This window comes from Egretta garzetta, unplaced genomic scaffold, assembly GCF_000687185.1.
Source record: "Egretta garzetta isolate BGI_Z169 unplaced genomic scaffold, ASM68718v1 scaffold378, whole genome shotgun sequence".
Taxonomy (NCBI): domain Eukaryota; kingdom Metazoa; phylum Chordata; class Aves; order Pelecaniformes; family Ardeidae; genus Egretta; species Egretta garzetta.
The window spans coordinates 461,630-488,030 of record NW_009260597.1 but is presented as its reverse complement, the minus strand read 5'-3'; the positions used below and the strand labels follow the sequence as shown (position 1 = coordinate 488,030).

The following is a 26,401-nucleotide window of genomic DNA, read 5'->3' as shown; positions in this document are numbered from 1 at the left end:
TCAGACTAACCATTATTAGCAAATAACTGCTCATTAGTTTGTCATGCAATGAATTCCCAGCCAGTTGCATATAACTCCTTTGCAAGTAACCTGCAATTCCAGTTGATTGCATTTTGCACAGTAGATAAGAATATCGAGTCAGGTTTTGTTGCTACGTTACATTAATTCCTCATGCAAAGAGGTTAACTTGATGGGTGTTAACTTAAATGCTTAAAAAAAAATTTCCGTACCTCCTAACACAAGCGTTCAAGGTGTATACTACGTTTGGGTAGTCTGAGGTGGTGTGTGGTTGGAGCTAATTCAGCTGTAAGAGTTCCCTTTCTGTCTGAGACTTGGGAAGATCTGGATCCTAGGTCAATATAGGCACCTTAGTAATGCTGGTTTAAAAAAAAAAAAAGTGTTCTCTGGAGGAGCTGAGTGTTTATGGCTGAAGTTGCAAAGGGGATTTTGCAACTAGAATCTATTTTTGCTTGAAGACAACTCTCGTTTTCGTGTCGTTCTTTGTCCGTATTGTGAAGCAGAAAAACAAATGAACCGGGAAACTGTACTTTCTCTCTCTGCGGTTTGAAGTTCCCTTTTGTGATCGTAGAAAGTCTTTGTTAGAAGGTGCAAGCCGGAGTGGGGGAAAGAGGCTGAATAGCTGATCTAACTGCTGCTGGCGCTGGGCTGTTGATTTTGATAGTTACAGCAGGCTCCTGCTCTGTGTGCCGCTCCTCAGCGATGCACACAGGTTGGGGGTCATCTCCTTACTTATAGAATGAGATCCCCAGCTTCCATAGCTCTCCTGGATGTTGAAGGTGCAGTATCACAGCTGGCAGATAGGGGTGATGCAAGTCCGTGCTGCCCTCCCGGGGTCGTCCTGCTGTGGTGTCACCGTGGTGTCACCCAGGTGTTCCTGGGCCAGCTGGTCAGCCAGGTCAGACAGTCAAAAACTGTGCTTTATCGAAAGCATTTGGCGGGATTAACTTCCATTTGTCTGACCACAGGCTGCGTGAGTGTGTGTCGCTCCTATGCGGAAAGGGCAGCCTGCTGCAGGTAGATCAGCTCAAACAGGTTGCGGAACCATGCCCCAGAATTAGCCCCTGGGTAATAATATTCAGATGGAGAAAACTACCTTGCAGCCCCGGTCCTGGCTGTATTCTGTCACTACCATGGCTGTAATAAGACTTTTTGCCTTAACGTTTCCCATATTCTCCTTTGCTTGCCAAGTTGCAGCCCTTTATGCTCATGGCCAGGTTGACATATGTGGGCAGTTAAAGGGGAGGAAAAAAAAAAAGGTTTTGGTCACATTCTTAGTCAACCCTTTTTCTCTTTTCTCTTAGAAGTGAAGAAGAAGGCTGGCTTTATCACTCCAGTGCCAGGAGGGGTGGGACCTATGACTGTTGCAATGCTTCTGAAGAACACACTCATAGTTGCTAAAAAGCTCCTTTACTAGAGCAAGCGGGCTACCTTGGAAGAAGAATCCAATTTGTTCTATTTATTGATACACAAAACACTTATTTTCTACTACAAAGATATTTATTTCTACATTGTATTTATTTTTTCATGTAAAGTACGCTAAACCTGATGGTTTGCAAAATGTTCAAGTACTTTGTGTTACCTCCTACTGACTGACCGTGAGCAAAAGTGAATTGGAGAATGCAGCCTATGCAGATGCGTTGTGGGTGGTCAATTATGCGCATGAAAATGCAGAATGAAGCATGAATTACAAATATAGCTGTGTCTCTGGGGACGGGGGGCAATTACTGAGATGTTTTAAGCGCTTTGGACCTTCAGTTTTGATCAAGCAGTATAAAACCTGAGCTGCAACATGCTAGATAGCTTTTAAAAAATATGGCTTGGGTTCTGAAGTCATGAAGCACTCTGGGTGTGATTTGGTAGCAGGAGAAATCTTGAAACAGACAGGAGTGAAAGACCGAAGCTTCTGTTTCAGCTGCCAGGCAGTATTGTTGATGTGAATGCAAACGTCCAGTGTGTGTAATTAAAACAGACAAGTGAACTTGAACGCTGGTCAGATTCTGGCCTTCAACATATGTGAGAGGTATGCATGAATGAGTAGCTAGAATTGAAGCCAGAATTATTTTCTTTCCATGTCTGGATTGGTTTGATTACATGTTTTGGTGCATAATACCCTCATCCCACAAAAAAAACCTGAATAGATGACTGGGCTGGATCGGACTTAGATTAGGTTGAATGTCGTAAAACTACTATGTATGTACATTACGTATAATGGGGGGGAGAAGAGGAAAGCAAAAGCATATCCCTGATGAAATACCTGTGTTGGAATTTTAAGCTGTTTAGTTATTCTTTGATTTGCTGAAACTGCATGAACAGGGGGTTTTTTTAGTCCATGATGAAAGGTTCAGCTGTGTGAAACCTTGGCTACAATGTCTTGCTGCTTAGAGAGTTATATATGGGATAATAAGATCGGTATGTTTGTATTTCAAAAAATTTTAGTCCCGAGATGGATCTAGAATAGTCTCATGCAGTGTCAAAGGTGGAGTGGAGTTACTGCTAAGACACCAGTTGGATGGAGCGTGTGCACTGTTGGCATGGAGAGCCTACCCCAGGCCCCGCTGACGTCGGTGGGAGCCACCTTGGACTTGTATCTCCGTGTTTTTATCTCAGTTGTTGGGATAACTTTGATTTATTTTCATGAAAAGCCTTAGGTGTTTCCCAGGAGACTATAGATAATTTGAAAGGAGAATTACAAAAAACTGTGGCTAAATACTGCTGCTGTTAAACAAAAAAAATGACCTTACTATAATAAAAAAAAAAAAAAATGGAGCATAACTGTTTTTGTAATGGATGTCCTGAGAGTTTTGTTTAATGCAGTGTTTACAAAAGAGATGAACAGAATCATTACTAAATATATAGTGAAATAATGCAGACACTTGATGATGTGTTTAAATTTAAGCAGTAGTATAAATGTTAGGAGGATCAAAGTTCCTATGGAGATAATACTGAGACTGATCAACCTGTCATTGGCTAAGCTGGAATAAAACTTGTTCACTGTTACGTTAGTCTTGGTGACAAATTTTAATACAGTTTTGGGGGTGGTTTTCCTTTTTTTGTCAGAGTGTTAAGAGTGGGGCGAATGGAGGTCTTTTGCACGTTCAGTCATCAATTTTAAATGACAAAATGTCATCTGTTTACATTGCTGTTCTAGATTCATGTTTGTTTTCTTTGCTTTAACTATAATCATCTCTGCATTTTTTTTGGCAGAATGACAGTTTATGGCCTTTTGCTTATGTCACTTGAGTGAGTCTGCCTCTTTCATGTCCTACAAACGCTTTATGGTGCATCTTAAGCTTTTTCTCTTTTCACCTATGGCGGACAGGTTAGCGTTACAGAAAATCCAGTGAGACTGAGGTTTCACTCACTAGCATGCTATTTTCAGAGCTGCCAGACACATCTGTGAGAGTATTCTCCACCGGGAGAACATCCAGAAGGAGCATCCCAAGGGAAGGGCCTGTTAACCAACCCAAAAAGCATGCTCCTGTGCCAGACCTGGTCAAGTCCAGTCCTAGCATGAACGCCCTGTGGCGGACCGAGGCACGGCCCGATCCACTGAAGCCTCCTCACAGCCCTACCGCGCCCGGCTGCATTGCCTAATGACGAAGCAACCTCCCGGATTCAAGCTGGATTAAGCTCCCATTGTGTAGATGTGTGTCGAAAGCAAGGCTCATGAGACTTAGCCCTGCTCCGGACTGATAGCAGAGGTTACCCAGGTAGGCATAAACACTCCTGTCGATGCGGGCAGTGCGCAAGCTGCACTCGATCCGTGTGCAGGCACGCAGCAATTCAGGATAGCGAAGGAAGGGAAAAGCCTCCTGGAATGCAGTCCATGAGCGGGAGAACGCGTAATTAAAATGGGCATAACTAGTTTGTGTTTTTCCCTTAACATGTGAAGTGGTTAGATTTAATCCTACAGATCACTGAGAAGAGTGCAGCACAGAGGGAGAACTTGAGCTGACCGGAGTTGTTAGAGCATTTACCAGAAGATTTTTGGTTTTGAAAATATAAAAATTGTGAAATGTTATGGTTGCTTGGAGCTCACGGTTGAGAAGGCGAAAGCTGTCCCTGGGGTGAGGTGTGCGTAGCTCTCCTTGGGTGGCAGTCGGGTTGCTGATGTGTGCGTACAGTATTGAACTGGGCCTTTCTGATGATGTGCTCTGGTATGTTTGGCTACTGAAGTTCCCTTCAGAGAGACCAGTCCTACTTGTTCCAAGCTGCCTGTGACCAGAGAAGTCGGACAGCATTTGGGGCTGTGGAGAGTGGTTTAGTGTAAGAAATGTGTATGACGGGTACGTCTTGGAGACCTACTAACACTTACGTAAAAAGCATGATTGTTTTCATTATGCATACCCACTTTGATAAGGTAGAGGTGGGCATTTGCGGCAGTATAGTGGCAGGAGTAACGAAGGGATCGCCTAAAAGAGGAGGCAACAGCTTACTTGCTCTTTTAGTCTGTTTTCTTGGTGCTTGTGCTTTGCCAGCTTTCGACTTCTGCCCTGCGTGACCCCGTGTAGCTCCAGCCCTTGTGCAGGGCTGGTGGCCTGCCTTGCTTCAGAGCGTTGTGCACACGAGAAGGCTGTGTGAAAAGTGATTAGCATGACCCTGGGGCTCTCCGGAGCCTGTGATCAAAGGCCTCTTGCTGGCAGTCACTGGTGGAGAACGTCAGCCATTATCTTTGTGCGTGATCACTTCCTAATCTCGGCACTAGCTGTTCTCGCAGTTCCTCTTCTGGATGGCAGGGAACTGAGGTACGGGGAGGACCAAGGAAAGAAGACGAGCAAAGCAGGGGCTGGTGCCTAGACCCCCAAGTCTATTGTAGCATCCTGACTGCCGACTATCCTCCTGGAAGTAACATGAGACCTGCTTTGCTGAGGGAAGGAAAGATCAGTTCTTTCATTTTACTCACCTCTGCATTTCGTTGATCTGCTTTGGCTGATACCAGGTCTCGCTTTAAAACTGTATCTTCGCATGCACAATTGTGCCCACAGGTAATAGGAAACCAGGGTTTCAAAAGAAAACCTGATCTCATTGCTAGATAATAGCAGTTTCCTAAATAAATGTGTGGTTGCCCCGGGGGCTGAGGTTGTTGCCAGATGCACCTTTTTTTGATTGGTGAGAACAGCAGGTGACGCTTCATGGCATATAAGTGCAAGAGAAAACACGGGAGCACAGATAAGCGGAGCAAGTGAGCCACCTGGAAAGAAGAGTTGAGGAGGTGTTAAAGCAGCTGCTTGCCATGGCATTTGGAATGCTAATCTATATTTTGCTGAAAGGTAGGTTTGGAGGAGGCTTTTCGGTGTCGTAAGAAACGAGGCTTTCTTCAACAATAATTCGCTCCTTCTGCAATAAGTGGTAGGGGTGGGAAGCATGCGAAGACGTTGCGAAGCAGAATTACTTCAGCGATTTTCAACCTGGATGAAATTTTAACTGATAGGGTATAATCTAGAGTCTTGGAAAAGAAGCTGCTTGGGCTGGTAACTAGGTGTAACGTGGCAGTGTATTACAGGTGCCTGTGTCGTAAATCGCGGAGGGTGAAGGAGTGGAGAACAGAATGGGTAGGGATTTGGGAAATGGGCAAGCAATAGTTTGTTTCCCCACAATCCTAATTATGCTGTGGCGGAAGGAAGTTTGAGGCAAGCATGTTTCACATGAATTGTTACTGTATTGCTGCATGGTATCGGAGTCGTGTTGTGGGTGCGTGTTTCCTGGGTGAAATGAACCTTGAATAGATATACTGAGCTTTTCTGTTACAGTAAGCATCTATTTGCATTACACAGCAATGGGGGCACTGAGTGAAGAGTCAGCTATTACTGTTACATCCCTCAGCACAGACTTATGGAATAATTGGACAAAAAACAACGCTGAAGGTATTTCTTTTTTGTTCTGTTCGTCTTTATTAATCTGTCGCTAAACCCAAACCCCAACCAAACCAGAACAAACCCAAACCAAAAAACCCCAACAAAATCTATTCTGATGGTAGCTGCTATAATGCTCCTGTCACTTGGACACGGTTGAATTTTGTTTTCTTTGTGAGATGAGCTGCTTTCTTCACAGAGCCTGACAAACCTCTCTGAAGTAATAGCTGCCACTCAGCTGGGGTAGGCTCAGCGTTGACCAGCTAAAGGGTCGTTTATCCAAAGTCAGTTATCACTTGAAGAAGGTATTTTAAGACTAACTGGGATAGATGATGTGTGTTTCTGCTGGCCATTTCTGTTACTTGTAACTAGTGCTTGGTTTCTCGCTGTCTTCGGTGTGAATCTTTATGCATGCAGGTGAGAATACAGCAAGCATAACTTGCAGTGATGCCTCTCATTACTGTTACTCAGTAGTTTCTTTCTTTGTTGCTGTTTTGCTTTCGGCTATTGCAGCTTCCGCAGCCCTCTTCAGAGTGCTAGCTCTCTCTCTTCTTTTTCTTTTCTGACTGAAATGTGAACTCAAGCTATTTACCTGCCAACATCTGAGACCAGAGCGCTGTGTTTACCCTGCGAGCTGCGTTCTTGATGTTACTTCAGGTACTAGCGATGTCATTACTTGTGGAGAACTGTGCGATCTGGAACTGAGGTTTTGGCAGGTCAGTAAAGGAGGAAAGGATTTTAGCTGTGATACTTATTAATGTCTTTGTACTTGAAAAAAAACATAAACATGCATACAAATCACCTTCTGTCAATTGTAAGTCATCACAGGATGTTGTACAAGCTTTTTTTAGTAGTTCCAAAAGCTTTTTATTTTTCTCATAACAAGTCAAACCATTCTTTTGTGTGTGTGTGTTATTTGTTGTGGTGATGCAGTGTTACAGATCTTTTGATACATTCCTCCTATAGATGTTTTGATACATTCATCCATACATAGACTATATGGATGGGTTTCGTATATTTATATGTGAAATACATGTATGTGAAGTCAAAAAGATGTTTATTTTCAACGGCAGTAGTTTGATTTATCAGCGCAGCAGTGTAGTCTGGTTTAGTGGATGTGTCTGTGACGTGATTCTTCCAGAGCTGCATATGGCAAACAGGAGTATAATTAAGGAGAAATACATTGTGACTCGTTAAGTACCCTGTTTGTATTATTTCTAGAATATGGAGTTACGGGTCATGTTTTAACGAATAAGAAGCTGATTTACAGGGACACGGCCATGTCTGTGATTGTCCCATGTACTTTTATGCTAGCTGTGGCCGTGCAAGCCAGCTAGTTGCCAGCCTTTTATAGTTGAGAGTGTGTTCCCCTCAAAGGTAGAAGCAAGTTCACAAATATACGAGCACATGTTTACACAGGTAGTTAAAAATATATTTCGGTGGACCTTTTGCAAAGCCACTGGAAAGTTAGAAAACAGCATTTCCAGAAAGAAGATTGAAAAGTGATGTTTAAAGAGTCACCAAAGAAACTGGCTGTATATCTCTGAAGTTTTCTTGTAGCTCCTATTCCTGTGCAAGTGAAGTTTATAGTAAGGTTTATAACCAAGGTTCAGTAATACTGGGTCCTAAGAGAATGAATTCCTGGTTTTAAGTATCACTGGAGGAACTGGCAGTTTCTTGTGGGATTGCAAATCCTCTGGGGACTGAGGTGCAGTTTGTAGAAAACCATTAATTTTTGCTCAATCCATTTGATCCTAATTACAAGATCATGCCCTATTTCCTTATTTTATCTTGCATAGGTTTTACTTGTCACCAGTGCTGGGGCTAGGAAACGTTGGGTTCAGTGATCAGCCAGGGGAGAAGAAGGTAATGGAGAGGACGCCTGGCTGGGAGCTGACATGGCAGGGATAAAGAACTATTGACACTGTTTGGGCTGAAGGGGAGCTTTTGCAGCAAAATGGGCAGCTAGGAGTTAGGGAAGGGCTTGGTTCTTTTGGGGAAAAATTGAGAGCCCTTCATTGCTGTGAGCTGCTGCTTCTGTGCAGCCTGTAAGGGAGGCCCCGAACCTGAGGCTGACCCCTTCCCTCCCTCCCCTTTCTGACTCGCCCGTTCCTCCCTGACGCACCGTACTTGAGGGCTGACTTCTGGGGTTTTTTTTTCCCTTGCTGGTCTGTCGGTTTTGGCATGCCCAGGCTTCCAAGTACCTGTAGTTTTGATTTCATGTCAGATCTTGCCAAGTGTATCTGTTTGAATGACTCAGTTGCAGGCAACTGTCAAGCGCTTACGCAGCATGCTTTTCTTTGCTCATGTGACATGAAAGGGCACATGGAGGTGTTTATTCAACAGCTTATTTAGTATCAAGGTGTATAATATGATATGAATTAGCATAATGCTCTGGGATGGGTTAGAAAATCGTTCTTTTTGTTTTCAAGACTCATCATTCCTTCAGAGGTAATTTATACTTTTGCACTGTCAAAATAATTAGCACTTACAATTTTTGTGTGTACATGTAAGATCTGATCTTGCAACCCACAATGGACCAAGCTCTTGCTCCTGACAGTGAGGGAGGAATGTCTTTTTTGTCTGTCGCCTGTGCAGCAAGATGTGTGTCTCACGCTTTCTAGGCAGGCTTCTGCTCTAGGCTGGCCTTTGTTTCTAATGACAGTGCTCCCTTTCACGGCACGAAGCGGGGTTTATTCCAGACGTTGGTCAAGATGGAAGGCTGCCACCTCTCGGTGGCGGTGGGGTAAATGGGGAGGGGTATTCTGGCTGCCTGAATCAGTCTGGGAGAAGTTTGAGTAGAGGTGGCTAGGGATTTCACACCTCTGGCATATAGATTTGTACCTTACTTGCGGGTGTGTTTGTGTTTTTTTCCCCTGTATGGCAGAGATAGAAGTGAAATACTAAACCTGTGCAATAGGCATCTTCTCAGGGCCTGAGGGAGCAGGAGTACTTGGGAGGCAGGACATGCACATTGAAGGGCCCCGCTGAGTGGGTCGGCTGAGTGCTTTCATCGTGCCCTTTCAGCCCCCTTTGTGCTGAAACGGCGATTCCAAACAGTTGGTGCTCAAGTGCTTGAGGAGAGCCGTGGGCAAAGCGCCAATGTTTCTGAAACTTTTTCCTGCAGAGCTTCGGTAGCTGGTGTGCAGGTCCGTTAGGCCTAAGGGAAAACGGGCTTTTGCCGGTCTCCTGCATCCCGGATCTCCCTGGCATGCTTTATTTTTCATTGTGCTTTCCCCAGCAGTGAGCATCATACAGCTTTCCTGTGCAGAAAATAGTACCATCCACCTCTTGTCATGAAATCTGTCTTTTCTTCCTGAAATCTATCCTTTCTTAAATTATTCTTCTCTTCCTTAAATCTGGCCCTCCAAGGCCTGGTCCTGTGCTGACTGTGCTCTCGGCCAACAAGCCTGTCCCCGGAGCTTGTCAGCAGCGTTCCCAGAGCCAGCCAGAAAAGAGCCAGAGCTTGATACCCGTGCTCACGTGTAGCCAGTGCCAGCTTCTTCCCTGGCAGAGTGTGTGGTTCAAGGCTATGGGTGTATCTGCCCTACGCTGGCTTTTCTATAGCAGAGAGCGCGTTCTGGTTTCAGTATACGGGGACAACCCAGCCGTGGTAGCATAGAGCTCGCTGCTAGGCGCCGCTGCACGCAAGCGTGGTCCGTGAGCCGCTTCAGGTACTCGCCTGCGGCATCGCAGTGTGCGATAGAGGTGGGGCCTCGGTCTCTGCATGTCCTTTGGGGTGGGGGGGGGGGTATTGCCACTTGATTGCTAGGCCGAAACTGTGGATTTGGTTTATAGTTTCTAGAGTTGTGTTTCTAGTTTTAGGTGCCATCTGCACAGTGTGAAGAGCAACTTGTGATTTTTCCTTAAAAGAACGGAAAGGATGCCCTTTTGTCAGCCCAGAGAGGTTCATTTTAGAGCAAGACTTTTTTTTCCATGTCTGTAGCTGTCCCCAAGAAAGCGTAGCCAAGCAACATATGCTGTTGCAAGCAGACTTGAATGTTGCTTGTTCTCTCCACATGTCCCGATAAGCTGGAAGTCTGATCACTCTGTCATCTATTAGAGTGCACTATTTTCAGAGTAGCATTGTTTGACCTAAGTAATGGCGTGTCTCGTCGGTGTCCAGACCACATGATTCCCAGCTGAAGTTGTGAATTGCTCCAGCATGCAGGCACAGAGTAGAGCAGCTGCTCAGCATCGCTTGTCATCTCTGTGATGAAGCTGCATAAAGGGATTCCTGCCATTAAATGATTCAAGCTGGAATTTGATGGGGAATTCAGGGGTTTGGTGGTGGTAATCCTGAAAAATATGTCGTGGGATCTCGAGTTGCCCGCAGGATGGCTGGAGGCTTACGTCTATGATAATGGTTCTATCAGTGTAGTATCTCCAGACCTTGATTCAGCACTTGGTCAGAAAGGAAGGTTTCTGCTTGCTGTACCAGTGTTTAGTCACTCTGAGCAGGCCTCGTCACCTTCCTGCATGATGTTACTTTTCTTGTGGTCATAACTGACACAGACTCAGTTAGGAAATCACTTTCAGCCATCGCTAGAACAGTCCCCTGAAACAGCAAGACATTGCTTGGATACCTCACCCCAGCAGCGATTCCTATAACTGGACAGAGAGACCAGATCAAACAGATACTTGCTTTGATGACGCAGATTTTGAGCTTTCTCTTCACTTGCTTGCACGCCTGCTCCTGTGTTGCAATGCATGCCGACCTCCGCACGCCTTCTGCACGCCAGGGTGCCTTGCTCCTGGGCTCAGGCCCTCTTCTGTCGGGATATAACATTGATCTAAGATGCCCAAGAACAGTTTTGACTTTTTCTTGATTCCCGTTTGAGCCACCATGGTTGCAATAAGGTGTAGTCACTTCGTGTGCTTTCAAAGCAGAAGTGTGCTTACTGACCTGGATGCATATAATTTTGCACAAGTTCAGAAACTTGGTAGTTGTGGACCATGCTTTTGCACAAGAATGCCCTCTGGGCAGGCTTGGGTGCCCAAAACCATAATTGGACACTCGGCTAACGTGAGACCATGGAGAATGGATGGAGGGAGCAACCCCCCCACCATTCATCGCTCACTCATAGATGTAGGGCTGGCAGGCAGGAGTGTTAGAAATGCTAATAGTTTGTCTTGGGATAGGGAAAAGAAAATGGGAATTAATTAATAATTTGAATTTAGCCTGGGAAGCATACTGAGAATAATACAGTGCCCTCATAGTGTCCTAAACCCCTGATATTCCTGGGATGTTTTTTCTGATGGGTTGCAGGTTGGATAGTGCTGATGTTGAGCCGGGTGAATCTTTATTTTTGTACACACTTTTATACATTTTATACACACTTCTCATGTAATGTATGTATGTAATATAGTTACAGTTTGTTCTCCCTCTGAAGCTATGCTGCTTAGGGGTGTTTGAATCCACTCACGAGATGTAACACAGTAAATCTACATATTAAGTGTCTTCTGCCAGGCAATGTCTGTTCAACTTCAGTTGTGAAAATGTATTCAAATGATTTTATTCTTTTCCCCCTAAATATAACATGACTTTCTCTCCTTTCACAGTAGACTACACAGAGCAGCCCAAGCTCTTGAAGCTTATGCAGACCTGCCTTGAAGAACACCACAGCTATTGTATCAACGGCCTCTGTGCTTTCCACAGCGAACTGAGGAAACCCATATGCAAGTAAAGAATACTGCTTACAAGTATCCTTCTTGGACAATAGCAGCAGTAGCACTGATTCTTTGTCTGCTAGGTTTTACTAATGGACCGTGACTCGTTTTCAGCAGAGTGCAGTTTTCAAGTGCCAGTCAAGTACTTGAAGGCTTAAAGTTTGTCGCAGGCTTGAGTGCTATGGTGGCTCAGGACAGCTAATGAGGCAGTAGTGCCGTGCTAGTGGATGCTAAGGAAGGGAGAGGGAAAATTCACAGCTTTGTAGGTCGCTGCCATGATGGCATCTCAAATCACAGCTGGTGCTACACAAAGTGGTTGAGGAATAAGTAGATTTGTACAGTGGGCACAATGAAGGGGGCTGGATCTTCCAAGATGTCAGCTGCAACTTGTTTATTCCGCAGCCACTTACACACCAGTCATGATTGCGGTGCCCTTCAAATGATCCAGGGTTCATACTGGGCAGCTTTGGAGTTCCAGGACATGATAGCAGCTAAGGATCAGCACAGCAGAGTGCTCTTGCTCCACACCCTCTGCAATGAGGGTATAGAGACCGCGTTTGCTGCTGTGACTGCAATACTCGAGCGAGCTTTAAACTAGATAGACTGGGGCAACTGGTACTCTTGGTGGAGTGAAGAGGTTTTGACTGAGCACCGGATTCAGCCCATCCTCGCTTAGACTTGTTCTAAATCATTTAAAACCGATGAAAACTAATGTGTTTCTGAAATACAAAGCGTAAGTTGTTCTGAATAATTTTTGCATGGTGTATATTTATTTTGTAGGTGCCTTGCAGGTTATAATGGAGAGAGGTGTGAACATTTAACACTAAATTCATATGCACATAATTCTTACGAACGCTACATTGCTGTGGGAATTGGTGTAGGAATACTGACAAGTGGGATACTTGCTATCATCTACTGCTACATAAGAAAGAGGTATGGGAGATTCGTAACCTTCTGATTGCATTCATCTGAGTTGCAGCGTGCAGAGTTCTGAGGGCACTGGGAGTGTGTTCTTGCCTGTTATTGATATGTGGTGTGATCTTAAAGGAGCTGATAGTCTATAGCTCTGCTTTCCGATCTGCCAGTCGGGTCCAACAGTGCGACTGTCTGAAACAGGGGTTTCATGGGGGCAGCCTCAATGAGTTAGGTGATTAGAGTTAGGTTCTGTTCAGGCTGCTGTGGTTTTAGATTTGTCTGATAAAAATCACATGATGTTGTCCATTTTAGATGCCGGAAATTGAAATCACCCTACAAAGTCTGCGTGGGCGAGACGGCGTTGTGAAGATCTGGCGTTGGGACACTTACCAAGTTGCCTGTAAAGGAGAGGAAGTTCTGCTGGGAAGGCCACCCTGCGCCATCTGGCAGGTACCCCAGCCTCGCTGATGACATGAAATAAAGGGAATGACAGAGCAAGTACATAACAGCAATTCCTGCAGAACTGATGGGCTCCATTCACTTTTGAGAAGGACTTCCTCTTTTGAGTAAAGGTTGCTAGATGAGCAGGTTCAAACAGCTAAGGATACTTGCAGCCCTCTCAACACTCTCCTGTGGTTGGTATTTGCTGAGGGGAGGACTGGTTGGTTTTAGCTGTTGTCAGTCATTTCAAGCCCTAGTAGGGTGTTCTGCTCTAGTATTTTCTGTCATCTTTCCCCCCCACCCCCCTTGGTCTTCTTTCTCCTCTGGAGGGAAAGCACAACCTGTCTCACAACGGAATTGTGTTCTGAACATCATATGCTGACAAGAAACCCTTTGGGTTCTGATTTCAGTGTCCGCTGCCTGGGTGTGTGGATAAACAGCCCTCTTGCAACACAGCAGTTATCTTCAGTGTGCTAAGCAAAGCATAGGCTTCTGTTGCCATAAAGGACAAAATTATGGAATGCTTTGGACTGAGGAAAATTGATGGTTCTCAGAAGCTTACTTAAACTTAGGAAGAGAGAGTAAGCAATTCCTGGAAAATTAGGTTATGACACCTCTGGGCATGGCAAGTTCTCACTATTTTCATAAGCAAAGGAATGGGAAATCTCTCTCAAAATGGACTATTGAGCGTGCTTGTGACCAAGAAATCTACTCTTCCCTACCAACATATAGCAGCTCATCAGATTCACGGGACTTCAGGCAGACTGTTACCTTGCTGCACCGCGATTTCATCACAAGCCTTAATGTTATTAGAGCACCTGGAATTGTGTTATGAAACTTCAGTATTAGCTTAGCCCAGGAAACACTCTCTTTATTCCGTTGTCGCATTACGTGCACAATATGACCACTTAAGTAGGAAAGAAGCGACCGTAAGGATTTTGTTCCACCCTGGACGAACAGATTACATATCAGCTGCTTATTTTGTTTCATCCTGTCTACAAAGAATCATGAAGGTAAAAAGATTTTGTTCAAGGAACGGGGAAGAAAATTGATTCTGAAGATGGCGGCTGACAGCTAGAGTGTTTGCCAGTGCTCATGAGACTGGAGATGGCTCCCAGATATTCATTTCAGCTGTTGCATGTTGTAGATGCATCTGCTATGCTCAGTCATCTATGAGAAAAAGGCAGTTCGGTACTCTGCGATTTGTTTGGGATGATAAGGCTCCTAAATTTAGGTGCCCAGCTGGAAAGCTCAATTTCTTTGTTATGTGAGTTAATTTTCACAACGGGATTTGTGTCACTTGTCGAAAAAACCCTGTGTACAATGCCAATGCTGAAATGTGTATGAAAGACTGGGTTTTGAAAGCGTAAATGTACATTTGGCACTCGAGGGGTCTGAAGTTCAGTGGGCTTCTCACACAGGGGGATTCTGGTCAGTAGCTGAGTCGTCTTGGCTCTCCATTTGATAGCAATAAATAAAACATGTGTCACAGTTTGGTTGGAGTCCCCGGGTAACAGACTGGAGCGAGCGACGTGTGTACACAGAAAGGACTGTTGGTGAGGAGCTGGATGGAGACAGCCACCACTCCTTTCCTCTGCACATTGACATCAGCATTCTGAAAGAGGCACTGGGCTCATTTTCTGTTTACTTCATCTCAAGTTAAATCTTCAGATCTCTGTGGTGTTTGCTCCTTTCCATTCTTCTGACCTGTTCTTAGTATCCACTGAGAGACAACTTCTGCTCTTAACGCTTTTCAAGTCAGCTTTCAATAGTTGCCTTAATGTTTTCTGTGTCACAAGTATGCAGTGAGTGCAATTGGATGTGCACTACGATCTGTGCATCTGCACACAGACACGCAAAAAAACACCCTTCACCCCTCGTGCCCACAGGACAGACTGAACAGCAGTACGTAGGAGAAAAGTGCATATGGTCAGGAAAGCGCAGGTGAGAAGTCTTCCTCGTCAATCTTGGAGAAAATTGTAGAGCTAGATAGGCCAAAGGGTCAAAAGCCTCACAGCTTTTGTCATGTGAGTGAATCTCCTCTTCGGCAGTGAGTTGACTCTTCCTGCATGCACATCGTGAGAGTTGCGTTCACTGCTAGAGGACCAAACCTGCGTGACAGAGGTTGGGTCGTGGAGCAGATGCGCACAGTAAAACACAACTCGCTCAGGGGGTACATGCACTTGTTCAAGGAGTTCGAAGGGCAGGATTTTGAACAACTGGCCTTCCACTTGTCCAAAGAAAGCTGTCAGGGAGAGATGATTTTTTTGCATGTCATCTTACTGAGTTTTTTAACACCCTTTACATGCCAGTGGCTCAGGAGGTGCCTTGCAGGATATGCAAGTGCTTCTTCAAAGGTACATCGTTATTGCAGTGAGACACTCCGTACCTATGGAAACACACACGGCCTTCCTTTTTGTTATATTTGCTTAAATGTAACTCGAAAGGAAGGTTTATTTCAAAGCCACAGTTTAGCAAGGGACTAAACAGTGGAATATTTGTTTTTCTAGTTTGCTTTCTGATCCAAGGCAGCTTTGGAAGGGCTGCCAGTGAAAGTGTGTTGATGTTTTTCTGCCAGTGGAAGAAATACTTGCGAGTGAGACACCAGATGAATCTGTGCCATGCAAACATGACAATAAAATGGAAAGATGAAGATGGGAAGGAGGAAGGGAAAGGAGGTCTTTGCTTTATTGAGGTCTCCAGAAATGGGTTCCTCACCACCTGGTGCTGTACGCCCTTTGTGCACAACCTCAGAGCAGGCTACCAGCTTCTTGAACACACGAGGCTGGTGGCACCAACACAGATGACAGCTTTCTCTGTCCGTCTGCAGTGTTTGCAGGCTGTAGCCCCTGTGGGAGTAGAGTGTTGTCATTGCAGTTCTAAGGGATTTCATCAGGCCCAGGCTGTGTTTGAGGCATGGCTGCATGAATGAATCACTGCTGTTTGATGCAGCGACCCAGCTGAGGAAGTCTGCGTTGCCTCAGATTGCTTCGTGGAGTCAGCCATGCTGAGCCCTGCCTTGATAAGTGACAGATCCTACTGGGCTGTGTGGTGTGTTGCTGCTTACGGTGCTGAATTTCCTGCAGAACTGGCCCGTCAGAGGATGGGGATCATCTTTTCTGGCTCATTTATCAAGCTCAGACTCCTATAATGGCATAATTAACAGAGTCCTAAGCTTCTGCTTCCTTTTAGCTGCACGTGCCAAGAACTGTCATTTCAAGCAGGGAACCTGTGTTTGTGTGGCTTTTAGACAGTCCTGCATCAGCTTTGTTGCGCACCAGCTCAGCAGGGCCAAGAGGGAGACGTTAAAGACGGGAACCTGACTTTCCAAAGGACAGAGCACTCACCCTGTGTATGATCCTGGCTGGTTGGAACCACACTGGCTTTCCCCGCAGCGCATCTCTCAAGGCTAGTTGCCCTTAAGCCACCCAGCCCTCTACCTGCTTCGCTGGCATCCGCAGTCACCGTGCAGCTGTACTTTGTTGCTAATGCTTGGCTGTGACTTGACTCCCTTCCCTGAATCCAACACCCATTTTCTATTGAAGCGTGTGGGTGGCCTGCAGCTTCCCCGATCCCAGCAAGGTCTATTTAAAATGGCAAGAAGCAAGCCTGTGGGAAAGATGACTGTCCTTTCAAAATACTGCTTTTAACCTTGGCAGGTAGCGTGAGGAAGCGCACCGATAGCTAATGTGCAGAGCTGGCAGTGTCCCTCTCCTGCCTGCCGGATCGGGTGCGCTGTTGATGTAGAGCGGTGCCCGTGGTCGCCTAGGGCTGATTCAGCAATCTGAGCTGCAAGGGCGCAGGAGCAGCCAGGCCCCTGGCCCGTTTAGTCCAGTAGCCAGCCAGCGACTGCAGAGAGTGCCAGAGGCTCCTGAAGAAGGTACTAGAGGTCTGGTGACAGGGAGGTACGTAGGAGACAATTTTCTCTCAGAGAATCTTTTCTCTTACTCGAAGTAGCCGAGAGTAGGTTTTACATAATAACACAGCGGGACTTCTGGTCCTTCACGCTTACTGTGGCAACCCAGCTTCTTCTAGTGCGTATTACAAGTGAAAAACTGATTTGTGCTCATGTGGCTGGCGTAAGGCTAACTAGAGTATGGTATGAGTGTAAGTACTGGGTTGTGTCCGAAGAACTACCTGTGAAACTGGTTACTTGCCAGAGACTCTGGGCTTTATGCAAACAAACAAACAAAACCCCAAACAAACCAAAAAAATCAACCCCCCAAAATCATATGGCTCTTGACAAAACTTTATAGCTTTGTCATTCTTTACACCCATTACGTGTTTTATTTCATTTCTGGACCATGAAATACACTGTAGTTGGAAAAGCATCCCACAAAGAGAAGGCTAACTTGGCAAAACGATTGAATCATTACACTCAGAAGAGCTCCCGTGGCCCCTGAAGCTTGCAGTCCTTAATGGATTTCTCTTTAGAGCATCCTTGTGCAGCAAGGCAGTGCTTTGGGGATGATGCGCTGTGGAAAACTGAGACAGGGAGGGACTGAAGTCCCACGAAGGAGAGGCATCGGACTTTTCAAACCTGCTCATAGTGTTGTAGCCGATGGATGGTTCTTCTGCTCTTACGAGTTCTTTTAAGAAATGGTTCTCTAGTAGGTGGGTAACACACTAGCGGTATTGAGAGAGGGGACAGAGGGGTCAGCCTTCGTGAACTCAAAGTTTGATGGCAAACAGCAAGAGTTTCTGAGTCTTCATTTCAACTCTCTATCTTGTATGACACTAGGGCAATATTTTTTTTGTGTGTTTAACTTGTGGAGCTATTCAGAGAAATCTGACAAAAATAAGCGTTTGAAATAAGACTATTTGCATGACACAGGTAAATAATCTGAAGGCTGTATTCAGTCAACTCCAGCCCATGGTAGGTAGGCTCTTCAATAGCCCTGCTGGTTTCAGTAGCTCCTGGCGTGGAACCAAATGGCTTCACAGCAGTGGGGTAGCTGGATTCAGCCTCTAGAAAAAAAAGTGTGAAAAACGAGGAGTGGGGAAAAGCAGACCAGTTATTGCGTGTGTTTCAAGGTGTCACTTTGGTGGCCCAAAGGTACCAGTGAGCAACTTGACCTGCTGATGGAGGGACAGAAAGCGCTGTCTGCACAGCTGAGGGCTCTGTGGTCTCTCTCCATTGCAGAGCCCTGATGGCAACTGCAGCGATGCATGGCTGCTCAAAGTGTCGTGTCGTTAGCCTTGCTCTGAAGAGGGAAAGGCCTGTAGAGGTCCCCACTGCACTACAAATCCGGGAAATCATTTGGGTCTCCTTTACAACCCAGTTAGCAAACAAAGAAAAGCACAGGTACTCATTAAAAGCTCAGTGTAAGTAGTCGTTAATTATCATAGCAGCAATAAAATCTTGTACTATGACTAGACTTGGGGCTGCTCCTACTCTCGCTGAATTGAATGGGAGCAAGAGCAGGCTCTGTGAGAAGCAGCGCTTAGCAAGCTGAAGGAGGTGTCACAGCACAGCCAACACGGCTGATTTGTGCAGAAAAGGAAAATGTCGATTGTGCTATTGCTGGGAGCGCTGTTAGGCCAGGCCCCTTTTGCTCGTGGCTGGTCTCATGTGGCTGCTGGGGTTAGAAGCAGGGGCGCAGACTGGTTTTGGTTGAGAGCACATTGCCCGTGTGGGCAGGCAGGCAGACCCCTAAATGAGAGGTTAGATAGCGTCAGGGAGAAAAAGCGAATGCCTGTTTTCTAGGGGGTCAGATGAAATTATACAAGAGGAAGTAGAGGCACAGAAAAGGGCGAGTTGCTTTATCTAAACTGTACGAAGCCAGATATGGCATAGACCCTGGGCCTTCGGCCTGCCCATCCAGGATCGAGGTAACTGCTTTTCTCCTGTTTGCGTTTTGCCTTTATATTTCAGGGAAACAGCAGAGGCCGAAGGCCTTGGAAAGAGAGCTAAGTTGCTGTTTGCTGGATTTGGTGGGCATCTTGTTTGTGGAAGGACAGAAATTGGTAGCACCAAAGTCTGAATCTCTTTGTCTGTCTTGCTGGGGCTTCAAATTGATAAATGTTCACATAGAAAAGGAAGTCAAAATCTAAACACAAAAGTGACACACCAAACCAAGCATAACACTCAGAAGACTCCTGTCGTGGAGTTTTCCGTGTAACCGATGCTTAAAGATCAGTTATGGTCCACATCCTGCTATTAAGTCCATGTAGAAGCAACAGTTCACATCACAACATAGAGGCTGTTGTATCGCTGGTCCAAACCGATTGTTAGGTTGTTAGAGTCAAATTAAAATTCTAATTCTATTTTCTTAAAATATAAACATAAAAATAGCCCACGAGACAAAATTTCACAGACAAATAAGGGTAAAAACTGCTTTACATGCTATTCTCTGGAGCGCTTCAAGATGAGCTGAACCTGGGAGTCGAGGCATGTCTTGCACAGCCATTTGGGGGGAGTTTTCCATCTGATGGTTTGGAGGTTTTGTGCCCTATTGTGGAAATAAGGCCACCTGTGAAATTGAGCTGTAGTTCCGGCTCAGTTTTCGAACTCATGAAAAGGCTAGAGATCTCAAAATGCAAGGGTTTGATTCCATGTCTAACGTCGAGTCACTTCAACCCTGGTTTTTAATGAAAACTTCATGTTGAATTTATCTGGTTAATGTTGGCAAGCAAGTTTTCTTGTGACGTTCCTAGTAACATTTCTTTTTATCAGTATTTTGTCCTTTAATAAGCAAAAATACAGTTCACTCTACTTCGAATAGCTGATATCCAAACGCCAAGCTGTGTTTCCTGGTCACGACTGACCAGAATGCATCATGACGGCGTTGCCGTTGGCCGGTTAGAGACAGGCTGGTGGAGAGCCAGCCTCAGGTGGCCGACGTGGGAGAGCTTCCTAGGCAGGGTACGACTCTGAGCCCGCATCTGAGTGCCCATACCTGCTGCCTCAGAGCCGAATTGCTGCTGGCAGCCTAGTCTTTGGAGTAGCTGTTGCTGTTTGCAAGTTGATCTACCATCACCTTCGGCTTCCCAAGGCGAGGAGCCACATTATGATCCAGAAATGGGAGTGTCAGAGCTTTGTCACTGTCACTCCCTGAAATACATTACGCTCTTTGGGGTTTTTTGTTTGGGGGAGGGGGAACGGGGAATGCAAGAATCCTTCCTCTGTCTTGCACGTTCAAGACTGGCGTGCAAAGATGCCTCCCCGTAGCTCCGTCTGACAAATATCATAACCAGGGTTGAGACATGAGAGGACAGGGCTGTGCTCTGTGGGAGCATCTGACTAAGTCAGGCAAAGCTAATTTGTTTGACATCATTTGTATATGTAAGAGTAAGTCTGTTTGTGTCCCATGGTTATGGCAAATCCCATGATGAACTGCATTTTATTGACTTCTGCCGGCCATTTGACAGAGCCTGGCAGCAGATTTGACTATGAGCACTGTTCCAGGAAGCTGTCTTAATAGATACTGATTCAGAATGTAAAGGTCGCAGGGCAACAGAATCGGCCTCGCGGGTGGCTGTGACAGCGCTATGTAACAGGGATGACCCGGGCGCTTCTATGCATCCCTGCTTTGCGAGCCAGGCAGCCCAGCAGCCACCCATCGGGTGGGTGAAGGAGGCTGAGATGGGTCAGTGGCAGGCAGGGACAGCGAGGGGGGACCTTGAATTACAGGCTGTGCCAGGTAGCTAGAACACGTAATACTTGGCTAACAGTTTTCTGCCTTTGCCCCGTTTTCAAGGCTGCAGCATCACGTTGCGTGTGGTCATTGGAGGGATGCTGCTCAGGAAGAGAAACGCAAGGAGGGCCCCCAAGTGGCCTTACTTGTGTTTGTGATTTTTGGAAACTCATAGCATCTAAAGTACTGGTTTGTTTGGTACAAGTCTTTGCAGCTCTGGCACGACACTTGGTGGGCTTTGACAGCTTAATCTGCCTTATGTCTCTAGCAGTGCAAGCACTGAAGCTTGGCAAGCTGGGATTTATCACCGTTGTAGGTGAGGGGAGGGAGAGGAGCTGCTGGCAAGGGTGGGAAGGCAGATGCTGCAGCTGGACTTCTGAACAGGACATTGTGTCTGTCCTGTCCAGGTGAACAGGACTTAGGTATGTGTTGGTCCAAATCTTGGCTGCTTTCAACTAACGCAGCCTTACTCATGTTAGCAGCGTTGGTGTTGATCTGTCAGCGCTGAGGATTTCCCTTGCAATGGATGAGGCCTGTCTAGAAGAATAGCCAGCCTGTCTAATATGATGCTATTATTTTTCTTATCCAGCAAGGGAAATAATTGACTGCACAATTCCCATACGATTAGGCTATGGGGCCTAATCTTTCTGTTTGACTTGAGATCAGACCTGGGTCTGCACATAGGAGCAACTCCTTTGGTACCCGAAGGCTGTAACGAGGTGGTGGTTGTGAAAACCTTCAGGTAGGGGTTTCTGCTCATTTCCCTTGCTGCCTTACTCTCAGGGTGGTGATGAGGTGCAAACTGTGAATTTCAGGATAAGCGTGAACAAGAAGATGAAGGCAAGTTGAGCCTGGCGAAAGGCACTGTGCTCAATGAGCTTGTAAAATTAGTCACTTCCAACCTGACCCTGTAAAACAAGTCAAAGGAAACAAGAGAGCATATTTCAAAGCAAAACAAAGTTCAAGACCCAGAACTGCATTAGGGGACAGCTGACTATTCCACTAATGGCAGAGTACGATCTGTGGAAAGTCACAGGAGATGCGTATCTCGCTGGATCAGCTGTGTTCTGGTTTCCCGCTTACACCTTTACAGCTGAACAGCTCATTGAAACCCCTGTGTGAGCCTGAGCAGGCGCAGCTCAGCTTATATGTCCTGAAAGAACATCTTCTAACTGGATGTCTGGACCCCTCTTAGGTGAACGCAGGTGTCAGCAGTAGAGCTGGCTTCGGTAGTTGTGTTGCAAACCCCTTTTCAGTAGTTCAGGTGGTGTAAAGGATCTGACTGAACAACAGCACGTCTCATTTTGCTCCGGTCGCCGAGCAGGCAGGTGGCTAACCCTGTGACAGCCGCGCTTGTAGCTCGCTGTGCCCTCTCGTAATTGGGTATGGCTTGCATGAGCTCCCCTCTGCGTCCAACAGCTAGAGGTTAAAGCGTGGTGTTTTCTCAGTTTCCAGCTAAAAGTAACTTTATAGCTCTGGCTGCCCATGGATGACTTCTGTGGCGTCCGCTGCCACTCTCAGAGCAGTGCCCTTTCAGGCTGTCCAGGATTACTGGAGTGAACCGGCACACTGAATCGCAGGCAGGACTCCCCACGAGCTGCAAGACAGGAAATTCTCTTGCCCTTTCCCCTTGCCTTGTTAATACTTTCCTTGACTTTTTTGGTGGCACGTTCATGACTTCTCATGTGCAAATACATTTGAAAGTTCTCTTCCCTCGGGCACTTCTCAGCCATCTCCTGAATTCCTTCCTCCATTACTAACTACTTTTTCCATCAAGATTACAGCAGCAGAAAAATGTTCTCTATGGGCTAGGTGCTCCCCTGCGCGTGAAAAATGTGTGCAGGAGCCAAGAAACACCAGGAATTTCTTCCTGATTGTTCCCAAGAAGAATGGGGAGTGACGCAGGCAAAGGGCATGACCTGACACCAACACACAGACGCTCCAAGGCCTGCACAGAAATGGCCGTGACCTCAGCAAAACAGTAAGGAGCTTGGGGGTAGTCGGAGCGAATTGTGTGGCCCCTCACATTGCTCCCTGACCTTTTCCTGCTGGTCCAGTGGAGTTCCCTTCAGGTTCATCCTTCCTGGCCTACCCAGAGCAGGTGTCCCCTCTTCCCACCAAGAGCAAGTGCCTCAATGCAGAAGGAAAACACCTCTGTTTACTCCTTGCGGAGACAATTCCCTTGAACGGGCCACATGGGAGAGCTGCAAAGAAGCATTTTAACCCCAGTTCTGAGCTCTGCCAAGGGCTGAGCTGCACCCCAGTGAGAAGAAACTGTGACAGGTCTCACGGGGTTGGGAGGAGAGATGGAGCCTGCTGTCCTGGCTTGCCTCTCCTGTTACTCAGGGCACATTTGCACTGGGTTGACCTCCTCATTTCATTTAGGCAGAGGGAAGATACCCTTGTGTGGGGTACCACTATAGGCTTGTCCAGTGCCCTTTTGTAATTCAGGTGCCATGTTCAAACTCCAGCCTGGAAGGTCTTTAAAGGGGTATTTAAGATCATTCCAAGTAAGGTTAGTTTGATTGCTTTTGAAACCATGAAGTATTGGTGAAATGCAGCAATCAAATGTCTCCACTGAAGGCTTTTCAAGAGAATCAATCATAAAGTAGGAATCTGTGATTTTCCCCATTAGCTCTGGCCTAACTCTGAGCCCTGCTGCAGGCTATAATAAAACATCTGTTGACTTCAGTGGATGCAGACTTAGGCTACTTGCCTCATCTGAGTCCTTGGGTATTTAGGCCTTTATGTCTTTTGAGTGCTGTGGGATTCTTATAAGTTCCCCTTTGTTTGTGGTGTTTTCTCTAGTAAGAAGTACCACGATATGCAAGGAGAGCAAGGTAAGAGATACAAGCCAACGTGCTAGTCAGTAGCGGCAACTCATACATGTAAGCGTGCTTTGAATATTACTAGGAAGGTTAAAAAAACCTTGGGTGGAGGAGAAAACTCGAGGGCGCTTGACTATATATGGGCACAGCTTGGATAGAGCCTGTTGAAATCCCGGGCTTTTTTCCGTAAACTTCATTAGGCTTTGGAGGAGACCGCAAGTGGCTCGTGGTTCCTGTAGCACAGCAGGATCCGGGGGCGTCTGTCGTGTTTGGGCCCCTGCCTGCATCTGTTCACGCAGATGAAATTGTAGCAGCGTTAACTTGTGAAGTAGCATCTGACAGCAGTGGGAATTGGACTTTGTCATTTTCATAGGATTTTTATATTGTCCATCTATCTGTTCTTCATGCCTACCATAGGACTTCTGCAGACTGTGCGCTTTATCCCTAATTTAAGTGAATTCAAGTGAGAGTGCTTCTCTCCTTCAGTGCATGTAGTTGTACCTATTTGTATTGAAAGAAAACGTACGCAGAGAGGAGCCAAAGTCCCTTTGTCGTCAGAACGTTAGAACGCATTTGCTTAAGAACGTGCATTGCTTTGTTATTTGCTCGTTCTTCCTTCAGCATTTAGCTGTGTGCTATCACACAGAATTTCTGTTACACCAAATGATGTTTTCTGTGATCAGTGTCTAGTTGATGTGGAAATGTATAGTTAAATGTTTACAAAGGTGCCCTGTGTGTATGGTAGAAAATCTCTTAACGTGTTTGCCATACTTTGTGCTGATGCAGAGCTGAGGCTCTCACGTAGATCTCAGGTGTTCCGCTCATGCCGAAGAGCAAGTTTGTCTTTTATTTCTCATAAAAATAATCTTTATTAATCTAGAACTCGGGTTCACGCAGATCAGTACGTGTGCAGGAAGCCCTGCAGAAAACATCCCATTATCCTTGAAAGAGCTCGGTTAAAAAAACCCAACCAACCAACCAACCAAACCCCACCAAACCCAAAACCCAGCAACGTGGGGGAGAGTTGGACCCCGTGTGCCCGCTACCGTGTCCCTCCCGAGCCCCATACGAGTGTTTGTAGCGGGGGGCGCTGCCGTGGCACGGTGGCAGATCTGTGTGCAGAAGATGCAGATCGGGGCCTGCACAATCTTCATACTCTGCTCAAAATCTTTAGTCCAGTCCTTTCCATGCGTTGAAGTCCCCCAGGGCTTATGGTCCAATGTAGAATGCAGAAATGATAATTGATCGAAATAATGCAAAATGACAATTCCATATGATTCAGTGCAAGTCACTGCCAAAGAAATCCAAGCGAAGGTTTCTGCATATCGCAAGGAATTCGATGGTACAGAAGCAGCTTGTATCTGCTTCAGGAGGCCTGTTGTTTCAGAGGCTGGAGCTCAAACACGGGTCAGTCTCAAAACTGTAGACTTTCTAAATCTCCTGTCTCTTTTGTAAAGCAACAAGCTACTGGGGTGCAAGACAGGAGCTAAAAGGTTATTTGGCCTGTGCTAAAGGTGAGGAAGCAGCAAAGGGAAAAAAGGATGGGTCGATTCACTGAGACCACCATGCACAGAATCTGCAGAATAAACAGGCCCAAAGGGCCAAGTGGTCATCACATTTGAATATAATGACCTGACGGTTTTGCCACTTTTCAATCTCTCTTCTTGGTCAGCTTTAAATTTTCATTCTCTTGCAGCATGGATCGGGGCTGCAGCATCGGGAAGAGGAGGCTGGGAGGCAGCCGGTGCTACTCCAGCTCACCGTCCATGAGGGAGGCGATCTGCGGGAAGGGCAGGAGTCCGGATCGCGGGAGGCGCCGGTGCAAACCTCTGCCTCTGCACGTGAATTCGGTAAGTTGCAGGCGCTGTGCGTGCCTCGGTGCTACCATCAGAGAAGTATCAAAATAGCTACAGGAATGTCAATTACAGGCTGTGAAGGTAGCTCAGAGGTGCTGGGGGATGGTAAACCAGTAATTAGTCCGTAAGTAACACTTTGCTTCTGTAGGTTGAAAACCTGTCTCGCCCTCGGCGTGCACTGTGGGGGAAGGGGGCAGCATTGCAGCATCCAGCTGAAATCATACGGAGACTCCCCTGGCCTGTCACACTGCAGAGAATGTGAAGGCTTCTCTGTCTCCTCTCCTGCTTTTGCCGCTTGCCTCCTTCAGCCCTGCTGTCCATAAACAACTGGGGGGAATTTCGGCTGTTACTAATTTTAATAAAGTGGTGTTTGGAATGCTTTGCCTCTCTGGAGCTTTCATAACATATACTAATAGAGGCTTTTGGCAAGAGCAGTAAAGCAAATTGCTCCCACCCTCTCTTAGCATGCGGTAAGCAGTGTCTATCCCAGCAGCCACGTGACTGAAAGTCGGAGCGCAGCGCAGCACCTGGTAAGCTGGGAATGCCCTTGTGAGACACCCAGGCCTCTGTGTCTGGCACAGAAGTGCCAGCCTCTGCCCTCCCACGCTCACTTTGCCCACGACCTCCGCCAACTCACGCAGTTCTCCGGAGCCACTTATTGTTGAGCTGATGAGGAATGCTCTGTCATGGGGTTGCATGTCCTTGCACCGTGGTTGCCTCTAAGCCTTAATTTCCTTTGCGTTTGAGGGTTTGCATCAGACTTTCAGGGACTATTGAACAGAGACATTTGTGTTTATCTGCTTACATGTTAAGGGAAAGGTAAGCAATTTTTATACTTTAAATGCCTCTCATATCTCCCCAAGGGCATTTAGTTATCTCATTCCTTACTGTAGATACACTTGTAGTGGGTGTAAGTTAGAGTTTCCTCCTGCTTTATCTGCAGAGCAATCTGAAGCCCGAGTGAGTTCATAGTGCGATACATGGTGATTTACCTTAGAACAGGTAGCGTCAGGACTTCACACCGCTGCCTTTTCCTCATTGCTTTAAATTAAAGAAAAAACTTATGATCGTTTCGTTGACAGCGAACACCTTTCTCAGGTGCGGTTGTCTGTGTTCAGGTGGTGTTAACGATGGGTTAGAGGTGTGAAAAACAGGCCCAACATTTCCCACTTGTGGTGGCA

The 26,401-nt window shown here is 46.2% G+C and overlaps 2 protein-coding genes across 6 annotated transcripts in view; both read left to right on the top strand.

The window, feature by feature from the left end:
- LOC104131554 (methylenetetrahydrofolate dehydrogenase (NADP+ dependent) 2 like) overlaps positions 1 to 14,534 on the top strand; it is a 40,633-nt gene extending 26,099 nt beyond the window's left edge. For 2 of the 5 annotated variants that reach the window (XM_035900289.1, XM_035900286.1), the window contains 3 exons: positions 11,439 to 11,556; positions 12,324 to 12,476; positions 12,771 to 14,534. In XM_035900289.1, coding sequence (XP_035756182.1) covers positions 11,439 to 11,556; positions 12,324 to 12,476; positions 12,771 to 12,825 — 326 coding nt within the window. In that variant the 3' untranslated portion in view covers positions 12,826 to 14,534. Of the gene's footprint in view, positions 1 to 11,435; positions 11,557 to 12,323; positions 12,477 to 12,770 lie in introns of all 5 variants that reach the window. The other 3 variants (XR_004842755.1, XM_035900288.1, XM_035900290.1) reach the window with 3 other exon arrangements.
- Positions 14,535 to 25,073: 10,539 nt separating this feature from the next.
- EREG (epiregulin) overlaps positions 25,074 to 26,401 on the top strand; it is a 25,651-nt gene continuing 24,323 nt past the window's right edge. The window contains exon 1 of the mRNA XM_009644728.2: positions 25,074 to 25,214. The gene's annotated coding sequence lies outside the window, so the exon portion shown is untranslated. The remainder of the gene's footprint in view (positions 25,215 to 26,401) is intronic.